The sequence below is a fragment of the Ailuropoda melanoleuca genome, chromosome 1, assembly GCF_002007445.2.
Source record: "Ailuropoda melanoleuca isolate Jingjing chromosome 1, ASM200744v2, whole genome shotgun sequence".
NCBI classification, from domain to species: domain Eukaryota; kingdom Metazoa; phylum Chordata; class Mammalia; order Carnivora; family Ursidae; genus Ailuropoda; species Ailuropoda melanoleuca.
In genome coordinates this window covers 180,529,011-180,552,802 of record NC_048218.1, presented here as the reverse complement: position 1 = coordinate 180,552,802, position 23,792 = coordinate 180,529,011, and the positions used below count along the sequence as shown (strand labels likewise).

Sequence of the window (23,792 nt, the reverse complement as noted above, 5' to 3'; positions counted from 1 at the left end):
AAAACTATTAGAACTGATGAACAAACTCAATAAAACAAGATACAAAATCAATACAGAAATCTTTTGTATTTCTATATACACTAATAAGGCAGCAGAAAGTGAAATTAAGAAAACAGTCCCATTTACAGTTGCACCAAAAGCAATAAAATACCTAGGAATAAACTTAACCAAAGAGGTGGCTCTAAAAAGTGTAAAGCACTGATGAAAGAAATTTAAGACAATGCAAATGTATGGAAAGACATTCCATGCTCATGGATCAAATATTGTTAAAATGTCTATACTACCCAAAGTAATCAACACATTAAATGCAATCCCTATCAAAATACCAACAGCATTTTTTACACAACTAGAACAGACAATCCTAAAATTTGTATGGAACCACAAAAGACCCTGAATAGCCAAAGCAATCTTAAGAAAAAAACTGGAGGTATCACAAGTTCAGACTTCAAGTTATATTACAAAGTAGTAGTAATTAAAACAGCATGGAACTGGCATAAAAATAGACACAAAGATCAATGGAATAGAAAACTCAGAAATAAACCCCCAATTATATGGTCAATTAAACTTAGACAAAGGAGGAATAACTAGTACAAAAAGGACAGTCTCTTCAACAGATGGTGGTGGGAAAACTGGACAGCTACATGCAAAAGAATGAAACTGAACCACTTTCTTTCACCATACATAAAAATAAACTGAAAATGTATCAAAGACTTAAATGTATGGGGCACCTGTGTGGCTCAGATGTTAAGCATCTGCCTTCGGCTCGGGGCGTGATCCCATGGTTCTGGGATCGAGCCCCACATCGGGCTCCCTGCTCCACTGGGAGCCTGCTTCTTCCTCTCCCACTCCCCCTGCTTGTGCTCCCTCTCTCATTGGCTGGCTGTCTCTCTGTCAAGTAAATAAATAAAATCTTAAAAAAAAAAAAAAAGACCTAAATGTGAGGCCTGAAACCATAAAAATCCTAGAAGAGAGCCCAGGCAGTAATTTCTCTGACATTGGCCATGGCAACATTTTTCTAGATATGTCTCCTGAGGCAAGGGAAATAAAAGCAAAAATAAACTATTGGGACTACATCAAAATAAAAAGTTTCTGCACAGTGAAGGAAACAATCAACAAAACTAATAGGTACTTAGTGAATGGGATAAAATATGTACAAATGACACATCTGATAAAGGGTTAGTATCTAAAATATATGAAGAATTTATATAATTCAACACCCAGAAAACAAATAATCCAATAAAAAAATTGGCAGAAGTTATGAACAGACATTTCTCCAAAGAAGACCTATCCAGATGGCTAATAGACATGAAAAAATGATCAAGATTACTCATCATCAGGGAAATGCAAATCAAAAAACTACAGTAACATATCACTTCACACCTGTCAAAATGGCTAAAATAAAAAACCCAAGAAACAACAAATGTTGGCAAGGATATGGAGAAAAAGGAACCACCTGTTGCACTATTGGTGGGAATGCAAAATGGTGCAGCCACTGTGGAAGACAGTATGGAGGTTCCTCAAAAAATTAAAAATAGAACTACCCTATGACCAGTAATGACACTACTGGGTATTTACCCCCCAAAGATACAAAAACAATAATTCAGAGGATACATGCACCCCTATGTTTATTGAAGCATTATTTACAATAGCCCAACTATGGAAGCAGACAAGTGTCCATATCAATAGATGAATGGATAAGGAAGAGGTGGTATATATATATATATATATATATATATATATATATATATATATAGTGGAATTATTCAGCCATAAAAAGGATGAAATCTTGTCATTTGTAACAACATGAATAGAGCTAGAGAGTATAATGCTAAGCAAAGTAAGTCAGAGAAAGAAAAATAGCATATGATTTCACTCATGTGGAATTTAGGAAACAAAACAAATGAGCAAAGGAAAAAAATGAGAAAGAGACAAAGCAAGAGACAGACTCTTAATTATAGAGAACAAACTGATGCTTACCAGAGGGGAGGTGGGGAGAGATGGAATAAGTAGGTGATGGGGATTAAAGAGTGTGCTTATCATGATGAAAAAATTAAATATTTCAGCAACTAGATCTGAGTTTTGAAGAGGCAACAGAAAAAACTTCCCAGCAGCTAGAGAAAGGATTTGTAATTAAAATATTTGCTTGCCTAGTACAGTAAAATTGCTGACAGAGAATGGTGAATACCTGAATTAAAAATTAAGAGCACATAAGGAGATCTCAGTGCAGCATGAAAAAGATCTCTTGGAACTTAAAAAAAAAATGTGGTATTTGAATTCAAAATTCAGGGAAGAAAAAGGAAGAAATGCAAGATTGGTAGTAAACACATTCTAGAAAAAAGAAATGGTTCCTGAGCTGAAAACTCTAGGACTGCATATTGAAAAAAAGACTGCGTATTGAAAAAAGACTGCGTATTCTTGAGTTTTAGTTTAGATTGATAAAGAAGAAAAGACACACCTAAGCATATATTCTGGTTAAAATGTGTAAACTCAAAAAAACAAAGAGGAAATTTTTACAAGCTTCTGGGCAGAAAAAATTAAGTTTTTAACAAGAAGTAAAAAGGTCAGAGTAGCATCAGACTTCCCATTTGCACAGCTGTAGGTAGAAAAGAATGAAAGTACATATTCCCTTAGATAAAGGCCCACAGCCTAAAAATCTTATTCTTAGCCAAGCTCTCATATGCCTGACAGGGCAAAAGAGAAATGTTCAAGAATATGCAAGAACTCAGAAAGTACATTACCCAAATGCCCCCTCTGAGGAGAATACTTGAGAAAAGACTAACCAAACAAAAAAAGAACCAGAGCAGAGAGACCTCATGAAGCCAGAGGATGAAAACAAGAAGCAGTGAAGAGAGATGAGCTTTGATACATGTGTAGTTAATGGATAATATGAGACTAGAAATATGGAGTCTGAGTGCTAAATAGTCTGGAAACAGACAAGACAAACTGTAAGTAAAACTCTAATAAGTACTAAATTGTGATGATAAAATCTAAGCGCTATCGTTTACAAAGAGTTGGGAGCAACCTAAGAGGAACTTAAGAGTATTCAAAAGGTCTTATCCTATTAAAATAGAAGCATGGGAGAATTACGGCATGGTGGTGGAGGAAACCATAGTCTGATTAGGAGAAATAGGTCTTATCTTGCTTACATATTACAGGGTCATATGTTTTTTACTACGAGCAGAGAAAGATGATAATGCTTAATGACATTTAAAAAAAAAAAAAAAAGAAGGAAAAGCAGAGTCGTCTGGGTGGCTCAGTCAGTTAAGTGCTGCCTTTGGCTCCTGTCAGGTCCTGGGACCTAGCTGGCATCAGGCTCCCTGCTCAGCAGGAAGCCTGCTTCTCCCTTTCCCTGCCGCTCCCCCTGCTTGTGCGCCCTCCCTCTCTCTCTCTCTCTCTCTCTCTCTCTCTCTCTGTGTCAAATAAATAAATAAAATCTTTAAAAAAAAAGGAAAAGAAGAGTCATCATATTTTCAAGGAGGAAAAATATAATGAATAGCAATTTATTGAACCAACAAAACAAAAAAGAAATACTGTCAATGAATTTATCAGTCATTACACTAAATGAGAATGGACTGAATTTATCAACTGAGATGTTAGCTTAAAAAACAAAAGATGGCTAAATGGTATTTACAAAAAAAGGATTATGAAAAACCCTTTGCAAATGAAGGCAGACTCACAGAAATCAAGATTGTCAACATCAGATATTATTAATATTAAATACAGTTAATAGAATGAGGAATTTTGTTTGACAATAAAAGGCAAAATCAATGAAAATACAACAAGCGTAAACCTGTACACACTAGACTACATGGCCAATAAATACACAAATCAAAATCTATTAAATTCAAGGAGATGTAGATCAAAATAAAATTAGAGCAGGAAATTTCAACAGATAATCTAATATGTCTAAAATGAGTAAGGACATAGATGCATTAAAAATACACTCAATACACATGTAATGATGGACTGGATAAGGAGAAAATCCTGTTTGTATTAAATATAAGCATGACACAAAACATAGAAATACATGATTATACTAGTTACTGCGTGGATTGGATGTGGATACAGAGACAGGTTAAGGGGATTATCCTCAAAGAACTTAGAGTCTAGTTGAAAAAAGAGATGAACAAATACATTTTGACCTGATAGCTGATGATAAAACTAAAAGCACAAAATGCTAAGAAAACAGAGGAGAGTGGGATTGCTATCTAAGATGAGGTAGAGCGTCAAAAAACTGGGGAATGTTGGCTTTTAAGATGAAGCCTTAGAAGTAGATTATGAGAAAGCCTGTTGACGAAAAAAGTGAAAAGACATTTCATTCAGAGTGCTCTGAATATAGGACATCCAGAGGAGAGAAAAATTGGAATCCATGCCCTGTAGATATGACCGAAGTCTGTAGGATTGCAAATGCTAAAATGGCAGACAGAGAGTACTTAGCATGAAAGATACACTTACATATCATAGGTATAACTTTGAAAATTTGGAACGGTAAATTGACAAGATTCACAAATGTGGAAGAAAGACTAGAAACAAGGAGGCAGTAATCCATGTAAGAAATGATAAGGACCTAAACACATGGAAGAAGGAGAGAGAGAGCAAAGTAGACAGATAAAATGATGGGAAGGAGGTAAAATTCACAGGAATGCTGATTTAGATATGAAAGCACAGTGAGGAGTCATGAATAAATTCCAGGTTTCTGAGTTGGGCAGTGCATGGATTGTGATGCTGTTCACAGAGGTAAGTAATAAGAGAGAATTGTGTGTTGGAGGTAAGATGGTGACTTCAGATTGGGATATGTGTTTGGTTAGGATACCCATGTGGCAATGACAGATATAATCTGGATCTCAGGAGCAAAGCCTGGCCTAGAGATACAGATTCAGCAGGCAATAAAGTTAGGAGAGTGGGTGAGATCATTCAGGCATGGTGTTTAGGTAGTGAAAAAAGCAAAAGCATTGAGGACAGAAGCCTTTGAAATACATACTTTTAAGTGCTAGAAAAATAAAAGGTTTCCAAATAACTATTGACCTTTGCCAAAGCAATTTTGTTAGAAGGAACAGACAGAACAAAATTGCAATGATTTAAAGAAAGAATTGGAAGTAAAGAATTCTTTACAGTAAATCTTAGGAAATAGATGGAAATTAATACTGAAAGTAAAGTTACCAGTAGCACAAATTGTTACCATGTCACCTGAGTAGACCTGTTATTATAAAGTTTTATAACTTCCCTGAAGAGTTCTTAAGATTGCCCATAAGAGTTTGTAAGATTGAATAATTCATTTAGATTTTGTTAATCAGTAACAGGCAGGAAACTACAGATGTTACAAATTTCTACAGATGTAAAACCACTGGAAGAATTGTTCTCTCCCCTCTCAAAATTGTCATGCAATGTTACTGATGGTATCAGTAACTATTTAGAAGCTAAGTAATAAACCTTCTAGGTAATGTAGACCCTGTTATAAGAGTTTGCTGTTCCATTCAGTAAATTAAACTTTTCTTAAAAGAAACCAATGCAACATTTTTTTAACACATTTTTCAGTAGTAATCTGAAGCTTCTTAGTAAGCAAACTATGCTGGTCCGGTACTTTTCTTTTTTTTTTTTTTTTTTTGACAGAGATAGAGACAGCCAGTGAGAGAGGGAACACAAGCAGGGGGAGAGGGAGAGGAAGAAGCAGGCTCATAGTGGAGGAGCCTGATGTGGCTCGATCCCAGAACGCCGGGATCACGCCCTGAGCCGAAGGCAGACGCTTAACCGCTGTGCCACCCAGGCGCCCCCCGGTACTTTTCTTATCTAGGAGGAAGTAAGCATCTCTAAGAAGCAATTTATGTCCATGTGAATTGACCAAAAGTATAATCTCTGCTGGTTTCCAAGATTCTACAAGAAGTTGATATTTCGAACAACTTCAATTTTCTATGCAAATCCAGAACAAATTTCAGTACAAAATCAGAAATTTCACTTACAAAGTTCACGCAGATGGGACACGCACACTTTCATGTCACCTTCTCTGGATACTCTGCCAGAGTGTCACTTCCTTCAGACTATATTTTAGCCAACTTACTTTATTTAGGTTTCCAATTTTGCCATCTTGTGGAGTTTATGAAATTTATCCCATATTTCATAATCAAATACATAAAAATTTAGAAAAAGAACTTTAGATTTCTCTATATCAGGTTAGATTATAAAAGTAATTTTCAGGAGATTTGGAAGGGGAGGGGGAATAAACACACAGTATTACTTCAATAACACACCAACAGTGATCTTTCAGCAAAAATTACTTATTTCCCAACCTGTGTTTTCTCATCTCTAAAGTGAGAATAATTTCTGCTTTTATAAAGTTGTCTTGCACAGTGAATGAGGTAACTGCCCAGTCCTGCATAATGATTTTGTTTCTCCAAATTGATAGTCAATGCTGAGGTTACCAAATCTTGATTCTGTGTTCTAAATTGGTGTTTACATGTAAGTTGTTTTTTATATGGGTTGAACTATAAGAACTAGACTTGTAAATTAGAAAGAAATGATTCTGCCCTGTCTATTTTAATTCTATGCAATGCTGGCTTATCATTGAGTTCAGCAAGATGAAATAATAATTATAACTAATGTTGTGTGTATTCCATTAGATCTTGTTTCCTGCAACCTTGCTAATTCATTTATTAGTTCTAGTACTTTTTTTTGTAGATTCCATCGGGTTTTCTACACAGACGGACCGTGCTATCTGTGAATAAAGACAATTTTACTTCTTTTTCTACCTAGATGCCTGTTTTTTCTTGTTTTATTACACTAGCTAGAACTTGAAATAAGATGTTGAATAGAAGTGTTGAGAGCAAACATCTTGGTCTTGTTTCTGATGTTAGGAGGAAAAGTATTCATTCTTTAACCATTAAGTATGATGTTAGCAATAAGGTTTTCCAGTTGAGGAAATTCTCTTCTATTCTTACATTGCTAAGAATTTTATTAGATGTTGGATTTTGTAAAATACTTGTTCTGCATTTATTGAGATAATCTGGTGGTTTTTCTTTTTTTGGTCAAACATCACATGTCAAACCAATCTTGCATTCCCAGATAATTGTACTCAGTTATGATGTATTATCCTTTTTATGTATTTTTGGATTCTCTTTGCCAAAATGTGTTGAGAATTTTTGCATCTATGCTCAGTTAAGATTATTGGTCTATAGTTTTCTTTCCTTGCAATGTCTCTTTCTAGTTTTTGTTATTAGAGTAATTCTTGCTAATAGAATGAATTGGGAAGGATTCTTTCTGTTTCAGTTTACTGAAAAAATTTGAGTAGAATTGGTATTACGTTTTTTCATTAACTGTTTGGTGGAATTCACCAGTGAAGGCTTCTGGGCCTGCTGTTTTCTTTGTGGGAGGTTTTTATTTACTAATTTAATTTTTTATAAATATAAAACTATTCAGGTTATTTTTGAGTGTGCTTAGGTAGTTTGGATCTTTTGAGAAATTTGTCCATTTCATCTAAGTTGTCTAATTTATTGGCAGAATTTGTTCATAATATTTCCTTATACTTTTAAACTGTGGAGAACCTGTATTGATGTCACCTCTCTTATTCATGATATTGGTAATTTGTGTCTTCTATTATCTTGATCAATTTGGTTTATATGCTTGTCGATTTTATTGATTTTCTCCTCCTAATGAGGATCTAAATAAGGTGAAGGAGTATGCAGGTCTAGGAAAAGGTGGAGGGAATAGCCCTTGCATAGTCCCTGGAAGGGGAAGAACTTTTCATTTTCAAAGAGAATAAACTGAGTGGTCAAGAGCAGAAGCATGGAGAGCAATTATGAGGCTATTTCAATAATATACGTCAGAGAAAGATGATGATGGCCTAGACTGCTTACAGTAGCTAACAAGATAGTGCAAAGTGGTTAAATTCAGAACATATTATGAAGGTAGAGCCAGCAGGACCAGCTGATGACTTGTGTATGACTCCATATACAAGAGGCATAAATGGAGTCATGGAGAAGAGTCATAAATTACTCTTAGTCGTGGGCCTGAGTTATGTGGTTAATGGTAGCTTTGTGAAATAGGGAGGACTAGAAGGAGCAGATCTGGGCTGTTACAGGGAAGGTGGGGTGAAGAAAAGGCATCAAGATGTTTAATTTAGACTTAGTGGAGAATTTGAATGACTAGTTGACTCATAATTTTGTTCTATTGTATGTATTTTCCACGTTTTCTTCAGTTATCCAGGCAATTCACTCTTTACTTCGTAAAGATTGTCTGGGTGAAGAAGCCATTATGTAGGAGATACTCAAGATAGAAGAGGCAATGCTTGACAGCTACCTTAGCATATAATTTCCAATAAGACATTGAAATTGTAATACACTAGGAAATAGAAGAAAGAAGTGTGTGAATCTTTTTGTGCTAAAGACATTAGTGTGAAGTGATCAGATTCAGGATATATACCTTATGTTAACAAACGTTATAGAGAAATTTATAGGTTATGTATGTAATGTGAGTAACCAAGGTGAACTTCTTTAATGAGATTAAAATAGAATTCTGAAGTCACTTAATTTGTTGTTCTTTTGTGAAGTTCTTTGTATATAAATCAGATATTTGAGGCAACTTAGGAAGATTGAGCCCAGATGCCAGATCTCCTTTAAAACAGACCCTGAGACTAAGTTCAGCCCACGTAGAACTAATAGAATCTTCCTGGTGTCCTTTGTAATTGAACCAGAAGCTGACTAACTTCCAGGAGGAAAGGGATTGAATCTCTATTTTGAGAAATGACACACTATAGGGAAACCACTGTGCTCTCTCACAAAATAGTCTTAGAGTCTGGCTAAACTATTAAACTAATCTCTTTCTTGATTAGAGTATGACTTCAAGTCAGGGTGAAATTCTTTCAGACTTAAACTAAAATAGAATCATAATGGACTACATTAAGAAATAAAATTTTGAACTTTTATTTTTATTAAATGTAATAAAATGTAATAAGCATTTAATAAGTATGAGCAATGCTGAGGGGACAGAGACCTTATTTGTGTCATTCATCATTATATGCCTTGAATAAACATTGTGGGTAGTCTGATATTTTTCTATGTGAGTATGTAAATTAATGAAATCTCGTATTAGAAAGTATGGCTTGTTTAGTGATTTTTTTAAACACATGTCTTCACTAGAGGGTGCTGTGTAAGCGTTCAATACTTTAAAAGTGTCTTCACATTTATTTGCTGGGAGATTGGATTTTTAAATCATCTGATTTATTAAAAGGTTTCATTTCCTTTGCTTTCAAAACAATACTTTGGTATTGGATATGGTAAAATTCATGAAATTGAGTAGCTGTTAATGGCGGCATTAACACAGATGTTTCTTTTCTTCCTCCTCCTTAGGAGACTTATGACTCCAATCATGTATGCTGCCCGAGATGGTCATCCTCAGGTTGTTGCTCTTCTTGTTGCTCATGGAGCCGAAGTTAATACCCAGGATGAGAATGGTTATACTGTGAGAACTGACTGCACAATGTTCCTTTTTATAGCCTGTCATTATCAGTAGTCCACAAAAAAGTTTTTAAGAAGTAAAAATTACAGAGGGGCTGGGTTATAATGGCTGTTTGGTGAAGAAAACAGCTGAAATGGAAAAAAAAAAGGAAGGATCTGACTCTTTTTGTCCTTACCCTTGACACAAGAAGCTGCAACATACAACAAAGCCTGGGTTCTGGAGAATTCGTTTTTACAGGAAACAGTTCAGTGATTAGCAGATAAATTATTTCATTCTATAACATCACTTGACTATGTAAAACATTATTTGGTTTTATAAAATCAGTGAGCACTGGCAGTCTGCTTTGCAATTACAACTTTGGAAATATGTTTACATTATATTGTAAAATGAAGAGATTGCATCATTCTGTTAATTAACCATGTTCACTTTTTTATTGTGCCATAAATACTGTTGAAAAGTTTTCCTTTCTGTCTCATATATGCTCCCTCTCTTTAAACAATCTTCTTTCCCCCCACTTACAGGCTTTAACGTGGGCAGCACGTCAGGGTCATAAAAATGTAGTTTTGAAGTTGCTTGAACTTGGAGCTAATAAAATGCTACAGACCAAAGATGGAAAGACACCAAGTGAGATTGCAAAAAGAAATAAACATCTAGAGGTATCCTATATATTAATTTTTCTATGGCATGCTACATTATTATTTCAGAAATTTTGTATTATTTTGTTAGAACTTACAACTGTCATAATAGTGTATCTGGCTATCATTAAATGTTTAAACATGTAATTTTCTTTTGGCCAGGTAATGAAAACTTTATTTTACTAGAGTATTCATTTTTACTAAATAAGAGGCATTTATAATGTGGTAATTTAAAAGCTATATAAAGAAATAATAAAGTCTTATTCTGGCCCTAGAAATAAAATTATAATAGACCATTTAACAATTCAAATTGGTCCAGACTTTTAAAAATTAACTAGTGTTTTGAGAAAGCTAATAAAATGCCAAAATTTGAATGCGTAATTATAATGTTGTTTTTTAATTTTAATTAATACATATTAAATATTTTAAAAATTAAATCCTTTAAGCTACATTTACTCCTATACATGTGACAAGGTATATAATAAAGTGATAACATACTTGGGTATATGATCTACTGTCATTCACATATAAAGTCAATAATAAATATTTGCCATACATTAAATCACTTTACTGATATAAACTTTTAGTCTGAATATTAAAGTTTTTGGCCAAAGGCCTATAATTTCTAAGCAAGGATCAAATACAGTATAACAGTAAAACTAACATACAGTTCAAGAGCATCTAAACCTGAGTTTCTGAATTTGAAAGCATGTAACATTCCAGAAGTTCCATTACATAATCAGACCATGCCACTTTTACTTCATGGAAAATAACGTTTTCTATTTTTTAATCAATCTGATAAACATGCCTCTCATTTTCTAACTCAAATCTTCATTTCCACAATTATTCTAGAGTAGTTACTAATTACTAATGCCCTGTGAAACTTCAAAAAGAAATCTACCATTTTTCTTCTAAGCTTTGAAAATTTGGAAACTTTTAATGAGTTTATTGCATTATTAAATTTAGGGTAGATGACACTGAATTTGACATATTAAGAAACTTATGAACATCAAAGATTATTTTGTATCATACATTGTTTTTTAAAGAGATTGATTTTGTTTTCTGGCTGATTATGTGACATAACCCTAACTTACAGAAAAGTTAGATTCTAAGTCTAAGTGATAGTATATAATAATATTACCTATATTTGAATGGCTTGTTAACTTTTTGCAGATCTTCAATTTTCTTTCTTTAACTTTAAATCCATTGGAGGGAAAGCTTCAACAGCTAACTAAAGAAGAGACTATTTGTAAACTACTGACAACAGATTCTGATAAAGAAAAAGATCACATATTTAGGTAAATAACATGTTTTAATTCAACAAAATACCTATAAATAAGTAAGAAATATGCACGTTTTTAGAAGTTTTAGTAAATGTGATGACATTTAAAATATATTTTACACTTTCACAAGCGTTTTAAATATCACTGAGAACTGTCTGCATTTTAAATGCTTTTTTCTCCAGAATTTTAGAAAAATTTTATGTATGTGTACTAACAGTAATGAGAATAAATTCTGACTTTAAATAAAATATCAACAATGAAATTTATTTCCAAAAAGGTCCAAGATTATATTTTTGTTAGTGTTCAAACTAGACTGCATCTTGCTAATTCTTTTTAGCAGATTTCTGATTTTATAAGCTAAAATTAAAAATACATTTTTTACTGAACACAGTTCAGTACATGGCCACAAAATTATTCTCTGCTTACCACATTTAAAATTATTAAATCTTTACTTCCTACAATTAAAGAGATTTTCATATATAGAGACCTTGCAAGGAACATACATAAAAGCAACTAATTTCATTCTCAGGAAAGATGAGCTACATTTTACTGTCATCATTTTCTGTGTTTACTTAATCTTCACTCAAGAAACCTTCTTTATTTCTTTGATATAACATAGGTCTAGTGTGCAGATTTGTAACTGTGTTCTATATAGATTCATTCTTATTCTTTCTGTATTATAAATATATGTTGATTATGCATTTATAGTCTGTTCTGAAATTGACATTGCTATAAATATGTATAGTTCATATACAGCATTTGGAGATCTGGAAATATTTTTACATGGTCTTGGACTTGAACATATGGCAGATTTATTAAAGGTAAGATTTTGTGTGAGCTACAGTGAGTTACATATGTATGTTTTTCTGTTAACTAAATATTAATTCATAAGCATGCTGATATAAAAGTGCCAAGTATACTTTTCTCCATAATTTGTAGTAGATCCCATTTTAAACTTAAAAACATTTGAAAAATGTGTTATTCTAGAAATTTATATAAATTTGAATCTGGCTGGAATAAACAGCTTTTACTCACTGCCTGAAGCTTCATAGAACTCCTCCTTGTACATTTAAGCCCTTAGTTTGTTTTCACAGTTGCTGATCTTCCCATATAGAATATTAGAAGCATGACTTTCAGTCAAACAAATCTGGTATCAGATTCTTGCCTAATGATTAACTGAAATATGTTACTTAAATCTCTTTTTCTCATAAGGATAATACCTAGTTTAGAATTGTCATAGAGATTAAATTAGATCATATGCCTAGCATTGTTATAGATACTTTAGGTATGTATTACGGGGTTTGAATAGATGACAGTTATCAGCCATTCAGCTGATATGAAGCAGTAAAACACTATTTAAGATAGGCTCTCTTTAGGAATATGCACATTCTATTTAGGTGGTTCAGAATTGTACTTCATTGTACAATCTAGAAACTTCTTCCTATTTGAGAAATAGTGAGTAAAACTGAATGTTATTGATTGTTTAACATGCAGTTAGAAATTTAAAATATTCATAAAATATAATTTCTGTCAAATTTTATAAAGCTGTCTTTTATGTGAGCAAATATAAGTTATTATGATTTTCTTTGAATCTGGGAAACTGGCTATGTTTTTACTTTTTTAGTACATATTATGACACTCTACTGTCTACCCAGTAGTGTAGTTCTATACTTGCATATCCTATCCTCTTTTAGAACTGAAAGTTGTCAAGGAGGGCAGCATGTAACTGACTAATTTATAACACTTGTCTACTTCCCTTTCTAAAGTTTGACTTATATTGAAAGGTGGAATTTTTTTTTCTTTTCTACAGGAAAGGGATATAACCTTAAGACACCTTTTGACCATGAGAAAAGATGAATTTACAAAGGTTAGTATCAGCTTCAAAAACTCCAGACAGTCTTTCATATTTTAAAAAATTCTGGATGCTTTTATTTTCTGTTTTAAAAATCCTAGGGGTAAAGACTTTAAATGATCTTTTGCTAGGTTTTTTATTAGATATGATTACGGATAACCATATTTAAAATCTTCTGTTATAGTATTAAGTTGCTTTAAGAACACTTAAAGACTTAGAGTTGGTTTTTTTTCTTTAATCATGACATCTCAACTAAAACTGGTGCTTCATTTCTAAATTGAAATAGTTTTGTAAAACAGGTTACTTAGAAATAAGAGGTGGCTTTTGTGTACATAGGTATGCATATGTGTCATCCAAATACTGCCTTTTGCTAGGTTCTCAAAAAGACCAAGACCTATTATTTTGTCATCTAGGACTATTAAGTAACAATTCGAAAATAAGCTTGGGAAATATTAGAGATCCTTTAATAGAATACCTAAAAGTAATAATCTTCCTCCATGAATACAGTGGCAACTTGAAATCTTCAGTATTACTACTGAAGTCAAAATACACATACTACTTAGCTAAATCCCGGAGAGAAAATTTAGTTAACACTAAAGGTAAAGACAAAGGAAGACAATCTTCATTTAATCACTGATAATATTTTAAATAATACTTTGAAGGAAAAATTGTTTTACTGTGGTGGTTTTGGAAATTTTAGTATCTAGTAATTTGCTTTTAGAATCCCAATTTTTCAAAAAATTGGCTATAGTCACTATATATCTAAACATTTTAATGATGTAACTTTGTCAATCAGAGTTAAAAGCAAACCATCTATTTTTCATTGTTTCTTATTTTTCTCATGTGTATTTGTTTTTTCAAGATGTGAATTAATCAAGTAGAAAACTTCTTTTGTAATACTGAATATTAAATTACCCAAGTATGACTGTCCTTTTGCACCTTAAAATTATTTCTACTTAGAATGGAATTACCAGTAGAGATCAGCAGAAAATTCTGGCTGCTCTTAAAGAACTAGAAGTAGAAGATATAAAATTTGGAGAATTACCTGAAGTGGCAAAGTTGGAAATCAGGTAAAATTAATATTGTTTAGAATCAGCTGTTCTTAAAAAAGAACTAAAAAATTAATTTTGATAGTTTCTGAGTCTTTTTACTTGATACTGTCATTTTCCCAAGGAAATGGATAGTTCATTTTACAATATATTGTATTCTGAAGTGGGGTACTTTATAACATGAATTTTTATAGTCATTTTACCAAAAAGCAAAACAACGCATCTTCTTGTTAACTCACTTAGAAACATTCTTTTATTTTCTCATTGCATTTTGTTAAATGAACTATATAAGATCTCATGCTTTTTGTAGTATAGCTCTTATTCTCTTTAAATCACTTCAAGTGTCAGGTTGAAAATTCAGAGTAGTAATTTTTTCACTTAGGGCAATAAAAAAGTATTTGCAGTGTAGCTCAGCTCTATTTTCAGCCTTACTCTTTAAGGAATTATGTTGTCAATACATAAAGTTCGGTTTCAATATTATAAACCTGTCAAGCACTGATTATTAGTAATATTAGTAACCTAAAACCTATTTTAAAAATAATTGTATTTGATTTTATTAATATTTTGTGGGGCAGTAAATTGCTTTAACTTTCTAAGTGAAATAATTATAGAATCACAGGAAATTGCAAAGAGATGTACAGGGAAGTCCCATGCATTCTTTACTCTGTCTCGCCCAGTATTAACGTCTTGTATAACCATAGTACAGTAGTAAAGCCAGAAAACTGATATGTGTGATACAATCCACAGAGCTTATTTGTAGTTCACCAGTTAAACATGTGTTCATTTGTATGTGTATGTATAGCTTTATTCAGTTTTATTGCGTGTGTATCTTCATGTAACCACTGCCACGGTCAATATACTTCATATACCATGACCATAAAGCTCCCTCACACTGCTCCCTTATAGCCACACCCATCCCTCCAATCCCTAACAACAAAAAATTTGTTATCCATCTTGGTGATGATATCATTCATGAATGTTACCTAAATGGAATCATACAGTATGTATCCTTTTTTGATTGGCTTTTTTCACTCATCCTAATTCTCTTGAGGTTTATTCAAGTTCTGTCTTATAAAATGTACTCACAAAAGCAGTACTATCAGCACTAATGTATCCTATCTAAAAAGTAACATTGCAACTATAATAAACAGGAATTAAACAAATAAATGATAGATTTCCACAATATCTTAGGATTTAGTTTTCCATGGGATAATAGATGACCCAGATGTCTCTAAAAAGCTTATTGCAAAGTTAAATTATTTCTCTTTATCCTTATAACAAGATGATCTGTATTCAAAATAATGCCTCATCATCGTTTCAAAATAACATTATAACTCTTAAATATTTAAATACTTTTAAATATTTAAAAGGATTTCAGTTGTGAGAACTTAAAATCAGCAAAACTTCTTCAATCTGTTACTTTCCTTAATTTTTTAACTTGTATCTGTGAAGGAATATTCTAAGTTCTATGTGACTAAATTGGAAATTAAAATTTTTAATGTAACTTATTTATATGATGGCAGAGTCGTCCGTAAGAATTTACTCTGTGGAATAATAGACTTAAAGAATGTGCAGTATCCTGAATGGTTCACTTTATTAAAACTGCTGAATTTTTTAAAAAATATAACTGGCAGACATATATTCCAGGAATTTGACCTTGTTATTAAATCACAGACTTTGTTTACATGCTGTTATGAAAAAGGTTTTACTTCCCATTTGTTCAAAGTCATTCTTTAAAGAAGAAATTAGTCATTAAGTCATAAGAAAACTAACAGCAGGAAAAGTTGAACTGATTGATTATAATCTTCTGGTAATGTGACTTCAACAATCTAGCTACTGATTTATTTTGTGATACTTCCCTTCTATGTGTTAAATTTTCTAAAATAGTCTGTTACAAAAACACATATGCACAGTACATTTACTTTTTTCTACACTTAGCCTTACTATGTTTGCAGAATTAGAGAATGCAATTTAAAAATAACTATTTCGTTACTACCTTCAGATATTTTGAACCGAAATAGTAAGCTTTCATCCATATCTTGACATTTTCAACAGTTTCTGTCCAGACCTTTTCTCTGACATTTACTCGAATATATCAAAGGTATCTCAAAACTGTGCCCATTAAGGAAACTATTTCTCCTCCAAAAAGAAAAAGATACAGAATTTCATGTAAAAATATATTGTTCACATCTATTATTTATAAACATTCTAAAATTGGAAACTCTAAATATTTAACATCAGGGGAGTGGTTGAATTACATTGCATTAATATATTCTATTCTGTCCTTCAAATTATTTTAAGACTTAATGTCATGAAAAAATGCTCGTATAAAAGGCAAATATAAAATGGAGTGTGAGGTATAATACCAATTGTAAATATGCATATGAAAAATACTGGAAGAAAACGTGTGCTATAAGAAAATATTCTGGAAGAAAATAGTACTAGTCATTATCTTTATGTGGTAAGGGTAGTGGTAATTTTAATTTTTCAGATATTTTTATCTTTTATTTGAAGTACCTTTATTTAAGGTATAAATTTTATCCCAATACTTGAGTTCACATTTTTAAAACATGGCCTTTTGTTTTAGTTAGTTTACACCATGTCATGCTGCAGTAAGAAATAATTTGTCACCCCATGCCTCTTTTTAATCCATCCCAAAAATAAAATAAGATAAATAAAAATAAAAGCACGACACTTAAAAAAAGAAATAACTTCTAAATCTAAATGATTTATAATAACTTCTAAATCTAAATGATTTATAATAACAAAATTTGAGTATGTGTATCATGGCTGTACCTGAAGTGGGTCTCCTTCTTGTTGTTATTCTGAGAATAGGCTGGAGAAACAACCCTACCCAGGACATGTTGCTCATATAGCACAGGGAAAAGAGAGATATATTCTAACAGCAGGTACACTGTACAGCTCTGGGGCAGCCATTCACATAGTATGTGATGAATGCATACTACAGAGTTGTGATTTTTACAACGTGCCCATCAATATTCAGTGGCCCTGAAAATTATGCATCACAAGAAAAGTATGCATTTCCCTTTTATTCATTAACACTGTGTAAATTTCTATTCAAGTACCATCTCTGTGAAGCATTAAGAATTCTCTAATCCCATTATACTGAGTTCATTATCTCTGAGTTTTAGATGTCTCAGCTATAAGCTAATGTTAGCATCTACCTTATAGGAGTTGTTGGGAGGAATTAAAAGAATAATAAATGTAAAATAACCAGTGCAGTGTCTTCATGTAATAGATACTCAAATATTGGTACTTTTGTATTCCTTCTTTATATGTCTCTTTGAATAATGAGATTATAATTGTATGTCTGCCTTTCATGCTGAAGCTTGAGACCCTCAAGATTGGAGACTTGTTTTCTTTGTATACCCAATGTCTATTTCATAGTTAATACATATTAGCTATTCTATAAATATTTTTAAAGAATCTAGTAAATATTATGACTAGACATTGAGTAACTAACCCAGAAGAATGAAGTAAATTGCTCATATTAGTGATTCCTATTTGTTTCCTCTCTTTAGTGGTGATGAGTTCCTCAACTTTCTTCTGAAATTAAACAAACAGTGTGGCCATTTAATAACAGCTGTACAGAATATCATTACTGAGTTGCCTGTAAATTCTCACAAGGTATTTTATAAAAGTTAAGAAAAGTATGAGTGCTGAAGAACATTCCAGATAAGTTAATGACAGTTCTCTAAACAGTGATCTAGTAAAGTTATATCTTTCATCTACAAAATTGCATAAAATGTAAATAAGTCAATATGTTTAATTTTTACTCTTTTATATACTAATTAATTGGAAAGCTGTGCTCTAGTTCTCAGGAAAAGGAAAATGAGTCAGACCAAAAATTAAACTGATTTGTGTATTGAACTTAACATTTGTTCTTAAAGGCAATATAGTTGTTTAAAATATAAAGTGACAGGAGACCCAAGTGAAAGTTGAAACAAAACAATGTGTTGAGTGTTATTAAAAACCATATCAATATAGGGTTTTTTAATGAAGGAAAAGTTAAATAGAGAAAGTGTAAGTGACCTGTAAAAGCAAACTTTTTTATAGAGTTTTTCATGTGATTTGGTTTTAGCTATTTGTTTATAGTGAAAAATTTTTAATGCATTTGTTTTCCTCTGATTTTTATATAACACTAATATAGGAGTCATATCATTCTTAAAACCTTCATGAATTTATTTGTTCACCATAAATTTTCTTATTACTAAATATTAGTCTCCATAAAGTCATATATACATATATTTAGTAAATGTATTTAGGAAACTGATGTGACAAAATAAAATCACTAACTTCTTTTTGGTGTCAGAATTTATCCTGAACAAAAAATGCTTTTCAGTTACATAATTTAATGGGTGAGAATACTGTATAATTTTTGTAGATATAAAGTTGTAAAAAGTCATTTCCCATTCTTAAGAAAATGTAACTTTTGAAAATATTCACAGATAGTACTAGAATGGGCTTCTCCCCGGAATTTTACTTCAGTTTGTGAAGAACTGGTTAGTAATGTTGAAGATTTGAGCGAAGAGGTCTGCAAACTAAAAGACTTAATTCAGAAGGTATTTATTTAATATTTTAAAAGGGGAAAATGATGTACTAATAATATGTCAGATGATGAAGCAGTTCTGACAAGAGCAACTTAAGCTCCCACTAAACAAGTGGGAAAAGGAAGGAAGGAAGGAATAAATATAAGAAACAAACTTTGTGGGTTATAGGAATGCAGACTAAAAAGAACAAGATCTATCAATTTCAACTTTTAAATAAGCAAGGTAGAATGCATCACCCTACCCATTACTGGTTATTCACCAAGCTTCTATTTTCATGTGAGACTGGCGTCACAACCCCTTTCAGAAACAGTTTGGCAAGATGTGCCAAGGACCATAAAAATATTTGTATCTTTCAATAGTACATTTCAATAGTACATTTTAATGATTCCAAAATTGTATGTGCCATAATGTCCTATGCCAGGAGAATGATTTAACGAATTATGGTACACCCATTTGTTATAATAATATGCAGCCAAAAAAAAAATGAAAGTCAAGTATCAATTTGTTAAAGATGTGAAGTTATACTTGTAAAATTTACTTACATATAAATATGCAGATGAAAAATTGTGAAAATGATATGTTTATCAGTTCTGTTGTTGAGATAGATTTTTAGATGAAATATTCTATTTTCTAGATTTTCTTAAAGAGTGTGGGCTTTTTTGGTGTTGTTTCTGTATTCATATAGAACTATATATCTGGATTTAAGGACAGATGATATTCCCCCCTTTAAGAAAATTGACTATGGGGCGTCTGGGTGGCTCAGTTGGTTAAGCGTCTGCCTTCAGCCCGGGTCATGATCTCGGGGTCCTGGGATCAAGTCCCACGTTGGGCTCCCTGCTCAGTGGGTAGTCTGCCTCTCACTCCCCCTGTGTGCTCTCCCTCTCTTAATGAGTAAAAGCTTTTTCAAAAAAGAAAAGGAAAATTGGCTATAACAAGATCTAAGTCAATAGGGAACTCTGTAGAATATAGGTAATAAAGGAAAACACTTTCATTTGACTCAAGAACACACTTCTGAGTTCTCTTAGTCTATTTAATAAATATCTTTGGTATCTATAATCTTTTTTTGAAATAGCTGAAGTGAATGTTAGATTATGCATTTAATTTGTATAGCTTCAACCCGTAAGTCATTTGATATTTTCATTAATATTTTATCAAAAAAAGTTCTTCTCAAAATTCAACTTTATACATACATGTTCCAGGTAATTTGTCATCCTAGGTATTAACATGTGTTCAATTAAAAGGAGTCTTTATTAAAAAGTGAGCAGAAAATTGTGAAGTAAATTTTACAGAATAATAAGGGAATAAATAAATTTTAAATGGGGCAAATGAGCAGTGTATCTCAAATTCTCGTAGAAGATACCTCCTTTCTAGAGGAAGAGGCATCTTAGAAGTTGTATTATCTCTGACATTTATTCATTCACAGGCCTAAGAGTGCCTGCTGTATGTCAGGCAGCTGTGCTACCCGTTAGTCTACTAACTACACTCCTTCCACTTTTGTGTTCCTTTAACCCACACCACTCCTCAAACAAACCTTCTTTTTTTTTTTTTTAAAGATTTTATCCATTTATTTATTTGACAGAGACAGAGACAGCCAGCGAGAGAGGGAACACAAGCAGGGGGAGTGGGAGAGGAAGAAGGCAGGCTCATAGCAGAGGAGCCTGATGTGGCTCGATCCCATAACGCCGGGATCACGCCCTGAGCCGAAGGCAGATGCTCAACCGCTGTGCCACCCAGGCGCCCCCTCAAACAAACCTTCTTGTACAAACATCTGATTTTCTATTTTCTGAACTTGTTGACAACATGAAAATTATAACACCACTCATCTTCACTACCTTCATCATCTTGAAGAAGTGAAGGAAAATGGTATTGATTTTATTTAGCATGGTATTTTTCATGAAGATCCTGGGGAAATTTGGAAGGACTATGTAAGGATACTTCCTGCAAAGCATCATCCTTTAATGTTTATAGTGTAGGAAATTCCCCCAAGACATCTTTTCCTCAGGATTGATAATTATTTGGTTTCTCCAAAATGAACTAAAAACATTTGGGGAGGGGGGAAGAAGACTGAGATGAAATTAGGGAGGACAGGTTTTTCCTAAAGGAATGAAATTACAAAACACTACTCTAGGGGTGACTTTGACTCTAAAACATAAATAATTCAGTCAGGTACCATGATATTTAATAATGTGTACCTATAAGGAGAAATTTTAGCTTTCCTTAGCTAAACAAAGTCTTTTTCCTATGGCCTTCTCTACCTTGAATTTATAATTTCTATATAAGAACCAAACTTGAAAATGCATTTATTGTTTTATAATAATGGCAGATACAGTTCTTTGCTCAGGAAAGTCTTAACTTTTAAGCAAGCTATTACATTGGTTTTTCTGGCTTAGTCTAAAGTAGTAATCACCATAATGAGATTTGATTTAGAGAGCTGTGAGGGCTTCCAGATTTGGGAGTATGCTATTATGCCTGTTTAGCTTATGATACTTGTTTACCAATAATAACTGAAGCAAATTTAAAAAAATATGAGCTACCATAGATAAGTGTATGGAGGTAACAAAGAAAGAGGGTAGGAGAGGTCAAGGCTAGACTTAGCACCACATCACTCTCTTTCAAAGCAACACACTGACAGGCTCCTGTCAGAAAGGGTCATTCTAAATAATTGGTTAATAAAAGGAATGGCTGTCTCAGGATTCAGTAAATGGAGCATCAGTGTCAAAAAGGAATCTGTTACTGAATGAAGCCATTTGGAAGTTAGGCCAAGAATACAGTATTAATGAGATTGGCATTGAAGTCTGTTTTCTGCTGTAAATTTAAAATTAATTTTGCAGGCTTTTTAAATTAAATATTTACACTGTAGATTTTAGATGTAGTTATTCTTGCTAATGTTGAAAATATTTATGTCATCACTCCAGCCCGGGATGTTTCTAGTATATATCACTCTATAAATGTGCCTGATTCTTTTTATCTTTTGAAGATCTTTTGGCTTCTGCTCATTCTCCCCCTTCTGCCCCTCCCCCATCAACTGTCTCTCTCCCCTTTCTCTCTCTCTCATACACATACACAGAACCCACACACACGGTTGGGGGGGCCTTCTTTAGCAACGGAGTTCTATATATGAGTATTTAGAAACTGACTGAGCCATGTACTTTCATTGCTGAGAAGTCCTAAAAGAACCACTCAAGTTTTTGTTAGTATTTGTTCCTACAGTTATATTTAAATAAAGGATTAAACTTCTAGCAGTAGCCTCAAATCTTCTAGTTTTTGTTAAATTTCATGTATTGTAGGTATACTATGAGAATGGTTCACTTTTTTGTAAGAAATCATTTGATGTTTAAATATAGAAGGAAAAATAACAATTGTCATTGGTTGTAGGTAAAAACAGAAACATTCAAGGAACTTTATCTCCTGATACAAAAAACATGATTTTAAAATGTAATAAACTATGAAAGAATTTATTCTTAATGTGAAACTAATTTACCATGATAGGATCCTATGGAAAAAAAGACTGTCTTTTAAGACATATGTGTTCACTTTAAATCTTCCGTGGGAATCTTACATTGGCTGCCTCTACCTCAACTGAATTAACATGGATATTATATTTTTTTAAAAAAAAGGTATTTTCAGTGTACTGTACATTAACTGTTTTCATTTTCTCATACTAAATTTTAGTTGCAAAATGAGCGAGAAAATGATCCAACTCATATACCATTAATGGAAGAAGTGTCTACATGGAATAGTAGAATTTTGAAGAGGACGGCCATTACAGTATGCGGATTTGGGTTCCTTCTTTTTGTTTGCAAGCTAACCTTCCAGAGAAAATAACCCTAATATTTGTTTTGAATATTGTATGTATAATTCAAATTACCTACAAATGTTGCTTTTAACTGTGGCACAGTATAACTACATTATTTGCTGATACTCCATAGGAGAAATTATGATAGCATAGAGCAGAAGTTTCTTTAGAAAGTGGTTTGTCAGTTTGAGTTAAAAGCATAATTTGTTATATTTTTATGTTAATTTTGATCAAGCAGTAAATTATAAGTGATTCTTAAGTTTGATTCTATGATTCTAAATCACATTCAAAATAAAAGTTTTATCTAATATTCTTTGACATATAAAAACAGTGTGTTCCTGACTCTTAACTATAGAGAAAAAACTGGTGGTTACCAGAGGGGATGTGTGTGGGAGATAAGGGAAATAGGTGATGGGGCTTACAGAGGGCACTTATCATGATGAAAAGAATAAGATAATTTTAAAAAAAGAACTGTTCTTTTGTCACAGTGAATCTTAAGAAGTTGTAAAGTGTTCATAAGTCCATACCATTCTTTTAGTCCTTATTTTTCCCTTCCATTATTATAAGGAATTTTTAATTTAATTTTTTGGTTATATAACATTAGGAAATTATAATTTTGCAACTATTTCAGAGAATTCAAAGGATAAAGATAAAATGTAAAATTTTTGAATGATGGATTAAAACCTAGGGAAAACATTTAAAATGTAAGTTTAAAAAGAAAATTTAGACAATAGTATAGAAAGCACAGAGTACCTTAAAATTTTTTATGTAATGTACCTATGGGAGCTATGACATGTACTATGTGTAACATTCTTAAAGATGTTATGAAAGTGAGTGGCATACGGCAAATAATTCCTCATATCACTCTAAAGAAGTAATACATGATTTTGGGTTTTTTTCTAAATCAAAATCATGATATTCAGATTTTAAAAGTGAAGGAAAAAAAGGCAGGCCCAATTTCACAGGAATATAATAGTTAAATCTTGCTTGACTTACTACCGTACTTAGAATAGATGCAGTTGATCTACAACTGTTGAAAGGTAAACCTCAAGCAAAAGGAAAAAAATTGTAGAAAATGAGAATAGCATAAGAAACTATAATTAGTGGTAACTTCTGCTCTTGGTTATACCAAAGCAGCAAGACTTGCATCATTCCTTTT

At 32.4% G+C, this 23,792-nt stretch overlaps 1 protein-coding gene across 1 annotated transcript in view; it reads left to right on the top strand.

The window, feature by feature from the left end:
- ASZ1 (ankyrin repeat, SAM and basic leucine zipper domain containing 1) overlaps positions 1 to 22,732 on the top strand; it is a 49,206-nt gene extending 26,474 nt beyond the window's left edge. Inside the window, exons 5-13 of the mRNA XM_002917413.3 lie at positions 9,339 to 9,450; positions 9,969 to 10,103; positions 11,256 to 11,380; positions 12,111 to 12,186; positions 13,176 to 13,232; positions 14,178 to 14,287; positions 17,809 to 17,914; positions 18,736 to 18,849; positions 22,510 to 22,732. Coding sequence (XP_002917459.1) covers positions 9,339 to 9,450; positions 9,969 to 10,103; positions 11,256 to 11,380; positions 12,111 to 12,186; positions 13,176 to 13,232; positions 14,178 to 14,287; positions 17,809 to 17,914; positions 18,736 to 18,849; positions 22,510 to 22,662 — 988 coding nt within the window. The 3' untranslated portion in view covers positions 22,663 to 22,732. The remainder of the gene's footprint in view (positions 1 to 9,338; positions 9,451 to 9,968; positions 10,104 to 11,255; positions 11,381 to 12,110; positions 12,187 to 13,175; positions 13,233 to 14,177; positions 14,288 to 17,808; positions 17,915 to 18,735; positions 18,850 to 22,509) is intronic.
- The last annotated feature ends 1,060 nt before the right edge of the window (positions 22,733 to 23,792 follow it).